Below are 12042 nucleotides of genomic sequence, written 5' to 3'. Positions count from 1 at the left end.
GGGAGTCACACATATGCCCTACCTAAAAGTGGTAGAACACCACAAACAACTCCCAAGGATCTTAAATAGCCAATACATTTTTGTTAAGCTTATAGCTTACTATTCTTTTGGCTAAGTTAATGTAACAGCTACTCCATGAGTACATATCCATACTCATGCACTGGAGGACATTTGCACCAAGGCCTCACCACATCGATAACTTTCCACGTACCTCTCTGGATGGAGGGGGTATGGTGGGCGAAAGCATGGTCAATGGTACAACCCATCACTTAGAACTTTCCTTAAAATTGCAAACCTCTCCAAACGAAGATAGAATCTTCACAGTACAATGATATCTAATCCTTTGTGGAGATATCTCTTTAAGCCTCGCAAGTTGACATAATTCTTTCAATCCTCGTCCAACAAGTGGCTACTTCAACAAAGAGCAGTTCAATAAGAGTCTATATGACTCACTTCTTATACTTCATGTATATATGCTTCATAAGAGCACTTAAATATACATAAAAATATAAAAAGCATATGGGAAGAAGCATGCAAGAATAAGTCCTACTCAACGACATTTGACAAGAATCCTACCACACAAAGGGACATCATCGAAGGCCAATTTCTTCAAATGATGAATGTTGCTTCAATGAATCAAATGAGGAACTGAGAATCACCATCTCATTCTGATGATTATGTCTACGTTTCTCCGGATCCTTCCCTCTCTTCTCTCCCATTATTAATATCTCTTAGCGTCCCCACTAACACAATCACATGTAACCTTACTCATGATTGCCAAAAACAAAGTGAGCAAAACCCCCCCAAAAAAAACATGCTCACATAAATATAAAAACACAATCACTCGCAAAAAACCCCACCCCTCCTCCCCTCGAAACCGTTAGGAATTCCAAATAAACCGCTAACCTTTTCATTTACTAACTAGCCCTTCTTATTCTTTCCGAAGGAATAAAAGACTATTAAATATCACTCAACATCAAAAGCCATCAACAAAGCTTATTAATTCTCCCCATACAAAGGTCTTCAACGTGATCATGAGGATGCGATCGGCATCAGGAAGGGGGGAATGTTAACCCATTCCTAGGGTTAACAAGAGCTACTACCATTATCTTATATCAAGGAGTCAAGGTAGATACACCGAAAGGTCATATATTCAAGATATGAAGCAATGATACCCAAATCTATAACTTGGACGGGCGCCCGTAATGGTTTGACGGAATACTTGTGGTGATTCTGGCTTCAAGAGCGTGTGGTAGCAAGTTAGGATGAAGTCCCAAGTGATGTACTTCATGGATATATTATAAGAGTAGTCATTGTAATAACAATTAGGCCTCTTGTGAGCCTAAAGTGCCTGGCCGGCAAAACAGTTTAAGTGAGTGTGAACACTTATAGCCATGTATATAAGTGAATATCTCTCATAATACAAGGTTACTCTCCCATTGTGCAATAGAGTCTTACTCTTGCTAATCCTCTTGCTAGTCTCTCTCTCTCTCTCTCTCTCTCTCATGCATGCTAATGAGTGTGAGTGATGTGAGGTGAGAGAAGGAACGAGTACCCGTAGTGCAACGTAGTAGTGTGACAACGCTCGTGGGAGGCGCGGTGGAATTGCTCCTCAAGGAGTTGTAGAGCTTGGAGACTTCCAGGGTTATGAGTTCGGCCATTGGAAAAATCCTCACAATAGTTACGGTTCATCAGCTAATCCCTTGTTGGATGTGTTTCAAGGAGGGTTAGGGTGAGCCATAACAGTCAAGTAAAGGAAAAGAAGCAAAGTAGATCATTACTTCCCAACTATCATACACAAGCACAACAAAACTTATGCTATAGATATTTACAAAATGCCAAAATGCAAGGTGCATACTTCAGATCCTGGTAAGCCATAACTCACACACCCATGGCAATCCTTTCAAGCTAGGTTGAGCATTTCCTTATCCCTAATATGTATATATATACACATGATTTTTTTTACTTTTTATTTCTGAGCCTGTCACCACACCATCAACTGTACATATGATGAAGACTCTGTAAAAGTTTGCTTCGACGGGCTGTTGGCCCATAGGCTAGTCATTCTCATGTACATGATCGTCATCTGCTACATTGGAATATTGTCCACTTGGCAACACCTGCTCCAAGGCTAGGCCAAAACCTAATCCAAATTGATCACACGGATGTCAGTATGGAGAAGGTACAAATCTGGAACCTGGAAACATCTCGGTCCAAGTGTTCAGGACCTCTATTGCCCAGCTTGGCTAGAACCTATGCCACGCATCTGTTTCAACATTAGTATGAGGTTCTACCCAGTTTGATGCATCATGATCCCCATCGGGAGGAGGGACAGGTTGCTCATTCAGCTTATGCCACCTACCATCATTGATAGATAGGAGATAATCAATATTCTGCCTTGTTGATCCTCACCCTGATCTTTAAGAAGACAAATCGTGTGAGCAATGAGAAGACAAGCTGCGAAATGGGGAGGGAAGCACTCAACCACCTGTGATAGCACGTCCCGATTGGCGGCTCTAGCAATAAACCCCATTAACACTTGTGATTCGGCAAGGTGTACGGGGAATAGTGAGGGCCCCGATTTCCACGCACCCCCACTAGCATACGTGATGGTTGCGCAAGCGGGGTTAGCGGGGTGCCACGTGCCGGTGGGACCACGTGCCGGTGGGACGTGGCTCTAACCGGTTTTCTAGGCTAAATTTGCAGATTTTGCTGGTTAAATTTGAAACGTTTGGCTTGATATATTTGAAGCCGGTTTTTCCAAATTTATGCCGGTAAAAAATGCCCTGCGTCCAGTAACTATGTTTTTGACGCAATGGTTTTCGTTATAAAAAAGAAATTGTAACGTGTAGGCTGCTGGAGCATGTTGTAGGCTAGGCAACACGCTGCTTGAAGCTGAGAGCCGAGATATGAAACTATAGCAGCGGCGCTATAGCAGCGGCCATACTTTGGGAAATAAAATAACACTTCGGACGTCATTTAAGGCAGCGCACCTAACTCTGGCTTGGAGTGTAATGGTGGGGCGGAGCCAGGCTCACATTTAAAGCGCCAGCCCAATGACATCTGATCGCCACCTCTTTAATGCGGCCTTCCACTTTCTCTTCCCTCGGCTCCGCCCAAGGCTCCTGGGACCTGTGCATTGTGTGGCGGCCATAGCCAACCTGCTTCTTCTCTTCTCTAGTTCTTCTTCTTAATTAGGACCTGCTTTTTTTTCTTCTTCTGGTGCCCAGTAGAAAAAAACTTTGTATCCATTAATAAAACTCCTCTCATTCATTACCCAGCCTGTGGATAGATATATAGAGATAACTCCTCAATTTCACCTGCCTCAACCCTCGTTAAATTGATTACAGAGCAGCGCAAGATTAGATTGCCCAACCAACAAAAGTCAATTTGAACGTCCTCGATTTTGAAGTTTGCAATGTCGTAATTCCCACTCGCCAGGTTTACCTTCGTTTATTTGTGCGCGTCAAAAAACCATCTTTAGGTAGCAAATATTCCTCCTCCATACACCAGTCTGCCCTCTCCTTCCACACAATGTCTCCCATACTCTTCTCCCCTACTACACATGCAACATCCCCCCATTCTAGACAGCTCAATGAATCATTTAGAGAAGCCCAAATTAACCCTAGCATCGTTGTGATTATCATTATCTTGACCATCATCTTCTTCTTATCTGGCTGCCTCCACTTGCTCATCCGCTGCCTTGTGATGAGAAGCCCTCGCAGGGACCCCAACAGCATAGTCACCCTCACCGCCCTCCAAGGCCAGCTGCAGCAGCTCTTCCATCTTCATGACTCTGGAGTTGAGCAGGCATTCATAGACACTCTGCCAATCTTCTTCTATAAGTCTGTGAAGGGATTAAAAGAAGGTGCAGATTGTGCAGTCTGCTTGTGTGAGTTTGAAGGAGAAGACCGGTTGCGGTTGCTGCCCAAGTGCAGCCATGCTTTCCATATGGATTGCATCGACACATGGCTCCTCTCTCACTCTACTTGCCCTCTGTGCAGAAGAAGCTTATTACCAGATGATTTGGGCATTGCAGCAGTTCATCAAGGGTTATTGTTAGATTCTAGCAGAAGTAGCATTGATGTGGAGGGTGTGCAAAGGGCAGCATCTGAACTTGGCTTTGATGTCCCTAGCGCAGGAGAGCAAGGTAATGCAGTCGATGGGTCCGTGGCTGCACCTTCATCTGATACACAGCAGCAGGTGAATAAGTCGAATTCAGAAATTTCAGCGGAAGGAGCTTCTGTTTCCTTCCCTGATGGGCACCCTCAAAGCCAGTATGCAGGTAAAGTGTTAACAGTGCAATTGGGCCGGTTTAGAGTAGTGGAGGGTACTACCAATACTGGTGTTTCAAGCAGCATCAATGGTTCGCGGAGGTCTTATTCAGTGGGTTCGTATGAGTATGTTCTGGACCCTTCCAACTTAGAGGTCGTGATTGCTCCAACACCATACAGGAGGCGGTCCAGCACGCCAAGGCGCCCAACTCCTGGGCATAGAACTACTCTCTCAGAATGCACCCCAGAGGATGTTTTACCGGATCCCATCGTCACACCTTTTGATGAAGGATTCTTCCGAAGCAAGAGTGGCCCTTTTGGCAATGCAGCGGCTGCTGACAACAGGTGGGTTTCTATTGATCTCACTTCAGCAATGGATGCCAATGGGTCAAGTGCAGTTGGTGAAACGCAAGGCTCTAATTCCAACCCTGATTCCGAGCTCAGCAACATCGTTAGTAAACAAGCATCTAGGCGTGCGTTCTCGTTCAGGCAGCCTTTGAACCATGATGCAGTTAAGCTGAAGGTGAGTGCCAGCAGGCGCTCTCTTTCGGAGACGGAAGCCATAGGCAGTTGGAGTGACCAGGAGCGATCCTTCTCAGGCGTCCAGCTGGTTAGCACATCCACCGAGCTCAGCAACACGCCTGCGATGAGAGCAGCAGCCCCTTATTCCCTCGCCAAGAGGACCTTCAACTGGCTGGTGGGCAAGCAGCACAAGTGGATTGGGCACTCTTCTTCCAATGCCACAATGCTAGCATAGGTAAGATGATCATGATCTTACCTTCAACATCATATATATGACAACAGACTACCTATTCCGAAATTTGTTGTATAATATGAGTTCTAAGGTTTTGAGCTCTAGGGTTACCAAGGACAGCTTTGGTAACCTTAGAGCTTTGAAGCAAAAGAGATTGCATTAGTGAGCAGACCCCATGGGAGATTTACCCCGAGAGGGTCTTGAAAGTTTGCAAGGAGAGCCCTGTGAATGCTGGCTCTCTGACGGTGGTTGATTGATGTTGTAAACCCTAGCTGATTTTTATCTCTGCCGCTGTGCTGCTATGCGACTCCGGAGACTAAAGCTATGTACCATGAAGATGCATCAGTACCAATCTCAACGCAGAAGACTAAGCCATGTAAGACTATTTTGATTCATCCGAATCTATTTCAACGCAGACCTAAGTTCATTGTATACTATTTGAGGTATTGTGATGATCCATTTGGCACATTGTATGTATATATTGCTGCTGTACGTCTCGGGTGCCATGCTGTGATACCGTCGATGCATTTTGATACTAAGCGATTTGTCATGAGTAGGCGCTCTAAGCCTTTAAAACTTCCTGTTAAGGCGACGAGGCGTCATCATCAACCTGTTGTCTGTGATATTATGGCACTCTGTAATATTTAGGTGATTGAAATGAAGTGTATTTAGATGACAAATCTCCGAGGTGAAGATGTGTAGTCTCAGATGTATTATAGGGTATTTTATCCTCCAGCTCGTGACGGTAGTAATTGTGCCATTAGGGTTTTGGTAGTTCACGGACGGCGTCAACGAGACATCAACCTGAGCTTTTGCTGCTTCACGCATGCTTACAAGAAGATGATGGTACCTCAACTTGCATTTATTTCATGAGCGGCTTTGCAACACCGTCTTAACCTCTCCAGACCAACTACCCCAGTAAGTACGTACGTACGCTCCACCCAAATTAAAGAATAGTTATGCCCATCGTCAAATAAATTATGTTGATTATGTGACACGATAGAGAGACGGATGGGGACACTGTACACATGAAGCAAACTACGCCAGATTGACCTCACATTATACATATATATATATATATATATATATATAAGTGTGTATTGTGGTTTTTTTTTTGGGAACGTTCACTTAACAAGTAGCATACAATTTGCCGTGCAGGGGATACACTCACCATATTGTGGAATTCTTTTTTGAATTTGTTTTTTTCCCGGTAAAAGCAGAAATTTATACTTTAAAAAAAAGGTTTTTATAAACAGCTTTTTATCGTAGAAGTTTAACTTTGCAGTGATCTGGCCGATAACTCAAATGAATTAACTAAAGGTTCTTTGAATTTGTGTTCTCCTGTATATTTCGAAAAAAGGTGAAAATCATCCGGAGAATATTTTGACTTAAGGCATTCTAGACTCTAGGGTTGCCAAGCTTACACATGCAATATGAGCTGAAACTCTACGTCAGACATAGGCCAAAAGCCCATGGGCCATGTTACTCCGACTTTTGGTAGAGTTGGTTGTAATGACAGGCAACTACAAAAAGGACAAATTCAATTGCGAGAGTCCGACTGGTTTTGTCCTAGGACACAACTACGACATGTGTAGAAACAAGCCCAAAGGACCTCTTTCACGCTTTTTTCGAATTCCTTCATACCTTGACTTAGGCCTGTACCGATTGAAAGAAATCGGCAATACAAAGTGGAGAGACTGCTCAAAGAAAGGGAAAAAGCTAGGCTACAGTGTGAAAGTAAAAATGAAGGATGTGTTGAAAGGATGGCAAAAGTTTTGGATGGGACACTTCCATCAAAAAGGAGCAGCAGTGCAGCACCTCCTTGAATAAAGTGGCCTTAAGTGTGTGGTTATGCTTTTACGTGCATGGCCAATTTTTTTTTCTAAAAAAAATGAAATTAATATTTAAAAAGATTGAACTAGAAAATATGTACAAAATGGCTCTATAATAAAAAAAGGGATAATAAAAAAAAGGGAGCTTTTTTAAATCCTCATAAGGCAAAGTTTTCAATCGTCGAACTTTTATTATATTTTGTGGTGGTGGTACTTTTTTTTTTAATAGAGGCGAATGCCGGCAAAGTTAACTGTGCTGTGAGCTGCTTTTTTGCATTAAATGCTCACTTAACGCATACGCTGCTTTGAAGGAAATTCACTCATACGTTTCCCACAGCCAAGTTTTGAACGAGAAATCTCAAAGGGTTGATTTCCACGCGGCAACCCAGTTGTGTTCAACGTTAAAAAATTTTATCTGTCCACTTCTTCACAACCACAAACTAGGTGAGGTAACTTTGTCATCTTGCATTTAAATATCCTAAAGCTGTAGCCAGAGGCCTGTGCAGTGCCTGACCATTTTGACACGATTAAGAAGAAAGTCAAGTTCATTTTTTTTTCAAATAAATGCTACTTATATTAAGAGATTAGAAACTTGAAAGAGAGAGGTCTTTCATCTCCAAGGAAGTGTTGCGTTAAAGCACTCTATGTTTTGTGAAGAAAGTCAAGTTCTTTTTTTTACAAAAAACTGTTGCTTATATGAAGAGATTAGAAAGAGACTGGTTACAACATGTTGAGAGCTCTAATGAGTACAATGTCCATGAAATGCAGGCCCCGAGCTTGCCTTTGACTTTATTGAGAAGTTTCTCTAGCTGTGTATCCAGCTTTTCCCTCTTTTCCTGAGTGTGACTTTCAAAAAACATAAAGTGCTTTGATGAGCAACACATCCTCGGAGATGACGGACTCTCTCATCTTCAACAGTTCTTGAATTTGCTGTGTCATCTGGTCCACTTGCTTTCCTTTAGCTTTTTTATGCAGACGATGAAGCTTGGTGTCCAGGTCTTTCATCCATCTTCGTATGAATATTTCACCTACATGTATCAAGTTCTCTTTTTGCCTAAAACTGTTAGTAGGCATACTATTAAAGGGAATCAAGTCTATGTAACTACAAGCACCATAACAGTTCAGTTCTAAAGACATCCCAAAGTTCAAGGTGCAATCGATGCCTTCTCCAAGTAACAAGTTTTTCCAGCCAAGGATGTAGCCATTCTATGGCTGAATGCAATTGGCCAATGACTCGAAACATTTCTTTGCAATAGGACAGTGCATGAAAATGTGCAAGGTCATCCTCCACCTCCTTGCGTCTCTGTGGCACTTCCCATCCCCTATGTTAAGTTTGAGGGCTTTATGCTGGGTCCAAATAGCTCTGAACATAACCAACCAAGTTAGGCACGCTTTTTTTAGTTCCATATATTTATTCCATAGCTTACCAAACAGAAAATACCATTGTGATTTGTCCAGAAGGATTCTCCATCTCTTGTTTAAAGTGCAATGGATAGGATCAGTCCTCTGTTTGGGGGGAGTAGAGAGTAGTCCTTTTTTATTCTTCCATTGGAAAGCTTTGTGAGATGGCATATCTTTAATCGATAGCAGCCAGGTGTCCGATTGGTGCCATAAGCTGATTCTTACCCCAATAAGGTCTAATTCTGCATATGAGACATTATAGTCTCTGATCAGATCAGCTCTGGACATCCAAGAATTGATGTCTCTGTCCCAAATATCCCACTAGCACAGCAGATTGCTTTCCTATGCATCTTCAAAGCCGCTTCAGCTTGAGCATATTCAATTGGGAGGAGGGGAATGCTTGGCCACCAGATGGAGTCTCTCCCATGTATACCCCATGTGTATCTAGGCTTCTCAGAAAGGATAAGGTCAGTCTTGATAGCATTCCAAGCCGACTAAAGCGAATGGACCAATTGGCTCTACCAACCAATTTCACCAAGTTGCCATAATTGTGAGCGGGAGGAGCTTCTTCCACTTGGGGAGTTGTTTGAGCTGGAATTGTTCAAGATTTCTAGTGATCAACCAAGCCCAGTCTTTAGAGGGTAGAGAAAGCTTCTCGCAGCCATTCTATTAGCTAGATTGGACACGTCTTTGATTCCAAGGGCCTCTTTACCTGTTTCCAAGCAACACCATTCCCACCTGACTTTAGGGATTTTCCCAATCCAGGGGTCCCCTCCCCATAGATAGTTCCTGCATAGCCTTATGAAATGCAATAGATCAAAGTCTGGAGATCTCTAGCAGCTGAGAAAGTAGATAATAGAAGGGATAATGAAGTGGTTAATTACCATCTTTCTACCCTCCATGTTTAGATGCATTTTCTGCCATCTGGTAAGTTTCTCTTCCACCGTATTTAGCACCCACAACCATCTCTGCTTAAGGGTGACCTTGAATCCCATGGGAATGCCCAATAATCTGAAAATCACTCCCTCTTCCAGGACTTTATAGCCAGCTTGAATCAGCCAATCTCAGGAGGCTTGTCAATGAAGGTCCTGATACCTATTTTCTTATGGTTAATGACTGAGCTAGAAGCCCTACAGTAAATGTCCAAGCACTCCCAAAAGCACTTAATGCTTAGCTCATTATTGGCAACCATGGCATTAGTATCATCAGCAAACATTTGGGTGCATAGTTGTTTATTGTTGGGAAGAGAGACACCATTCATTTCCCCTTTGTCCATTCTATCTTTAATCAACCAGTTCAGACCATCTGCAGCAATAGCATAGAGGAGGGGTGCCAGAGGGCATCCTTGTCTGATAGATTTGGTCAGGGAGAAAGCGCCAAAGAGCACACTGTTGACATTCACCCTAGCTGTGGCATTCCCAAAAAGAGTACTCACCATCTGGATGAAGTGCTGACCTACACCCATGTGTTTAAGGGATTCTAGAACATAATGCCAAGTGAGCCTATCATAGGCTTTATCAAAGTCAATTTTGAAAAAGATATAGTCCTATTTAGATTCTTTTGCATACTCCATACCCTCCCACAATGTGATAATGGCATCCATAATGTACCTTCCTTTGATGAAGCCCTTCTGCTCCTGTCTGATCCAATTCTTTAGATGACCGGACAGCCTCAGAGCTAAGGCCTTGGCAAATATTTTTTAAAAGTACAGTTTAACATGGTAATAGGTCTCCAATTTCTCAAGTCATTCTTCTCCCCTTTCTTATGGATAAGTTTTATCCACCCTTCATTGATCGGGCGAGGCAACGCCCCAAAAGAGACAGCCTCCTGCCACACTGCCAGTAAGGGAGACATCAAGAGATCCTTGAACGTCTTGTAGAATTCAGTGGGCATGCCATCTATACCTGGGCTTTTCCTCACCTTTAGGCAGTCTATGGCCTTGCCAATCTCTTCTTTGGAGATATTGTTTTCTAGCTCTTTAGCAAGTGTGTCAGGTATGGTTGGCTTCTTGGCCTGCCCTATGAGTGCAATGCATTTGAGTTGGTCATTGGTCACCCCTCCCCCTTTACTAAATATGTTATTAAAGTGCTTGAAGACTCTTGTTCTATTCCTTCCTCACAGGAGTTATCCGGAGAGTTAGGATCATGCAATGTAGGGATTGCATCCTTACATTGTTTGATTTTTAGCATTTTGAACATCTCGGGAGTGGGAAGGTCAGCTTTCCCAGCCCACCAATCTCTAAAGAATAGAAGGGCCTACTTCTGGGATACCTCCTCTTCTCTCCTAATTTTAGCCCTAGTACTAAGAACAGCTTCTTGAATAGCCGGATCTTCCTTATTGGTTGTCACTTCCAGTTCTTTAAGTTTCAGATTGAGCAGGTCTCTTCTGTTTTTCCTGGTTCTGGTTACCTCTTTCCTAATGCAAATCAATAGAGCTTGGGTAGATTTGATGGCCAGACTCCTTGGTTAAGTTATCTCACAGTATTAAAGTATTAAATGCATTTTATTTCTTTGATCCTACTTATTTTTGTAGGTAAGGCTGGATACAGACTGCCAAGGCACCTAAATTGAGTGCCCAAGCCATGGGCGGGGAATGGGTAGGCTTGTTACACATAGCCATAATCTTACATGATTTTTGAAACTTTAAAAATGCTGAAATTGTCAATTCCGGCTAGTTGATTAGGTACTTGGCGTACACTATTGGGGTGGGAATCCAGGGACACCCCATCAACAATGTGCTTAGATTTGGGAAAGAACTAGGAAAAAAATCATGGGTTGGCGCTTCTTTAAATGGCCTATGCACGTACGTCTCAAGGTGGGAATCTCTCCCCATCAACAATGTGCCTGGATTTTGGAAAGAACTAGTAAAAAAATCATAGGTTGGCGCTTCTTTAAATGGCCTATGCACGTACATCTCAAGGTGGTGCAGGCATTTCTTCAATCTCTCTACATTTACTTTTTGCCTTGGGTTAGATGGAAAAAATCCAATCTGAGGACTTTGGAGCAATGGCTAAAGAGGTTCTTTTGGTCTAGGGATGTTATGCAGCCTGCTATTGCTTTAATCAATTGGGACATTATCTCTCTCCCTAAAAGTCCTCGGGGTCTGGGCATTCTCAACCTCTTTAGACATCTATCCTCTAAAAGGGCGGTTATGCTTAATCATTTCTAGCTGCAGAATGAGCCTTGGACCCACATATTGCATGACATTATCAAGTTAAAGATCAACAGCACCCCATGCTCAGGGACATGTCAGCCGACCAAGTTCTCCTTTCCAAGGCCATATCAATGTTAAAGTTTGATGGTCTGATTGATGTTTTCTTAAAGTCTTGGGTTTTCATCTTATCCCAAATTCAGTGGTACGGGAGGAAATGTATTATGGGAAATTCCTTAGGAGATGAGCACCTTATCTGGACAAGATGCATAAAGCAAGATATGAGGTTGTTATGGGGTAGGAGACGGATAGCTTTGAGGGATGCTGGACTTCTCACTTTGGAATCTTGGAAACATTTGACTGGTTTATCCTATAGATGTGGAAGACTCATCACTAGTCTGCCTCTTGGCCTCAAGAGTTGGCGGCATGCCATGCAACAAGCTTTAGCCAATATTGATTGGCACTGCAATACCTATTCTTCAGATAGGTTTAGAGTTGGAGGGTATTTGGTGGTTGCCTACGTAAATTGAGTAACAAGAAAGTCTATCGTAAACTAGCTGGCAGGGGCTCCCTTTGCATCAGTCAAAAAAACATGGGGGTATTCCTTGAGTCCCAGGAAGTTTGGTGTTAT

General features: G+C 42.9%; 1 protein-coding gene across 1 annotated transcript; it reads left to right on the top strand.

Annotated features, from left to right (window-relative positions):
• The first annotated feature begins 3100 nt into the window (after window positions 1-3100).
• Window positions 3101-5494, top strand: LOC147640056 (RING-H2 finger protein ATL13-like). Its single transcript, XM_086776590.1, has one exon. The coding sequence runs from the start codon at window positions 3535-3537 to the stop codon at window positions 5029-5031; it is 1497 nt and encodes a 498-aa protein (XP_086632716.1). The 5' UTR covers window positions 3101-3534; the 3' UTR covers window positions 5032-5494.
• The last annotated feature ends 6548 nt before the right edge of the window (window positions 5495-12042 follow it).

The sequence above is a fragment of the Cibotium barometz genome, chromosome 3, assembly GCF_041138505.1.
Source record: "Cibotium barometz isolate CiBa-2024 chromosome 3, ASM4113850v1, whole genome shotgun sequence".
NCBI classification, from domain to species: Eukaryota; Viridiplantae; Streptophyta; class Polypodiopsida; order Cyatheales; family Cibotiaceae; genus Cibotium; species Cibotium barometz.
This window is presented reverse-complemented; position numbering and strand designations above follow the sequence as displayed.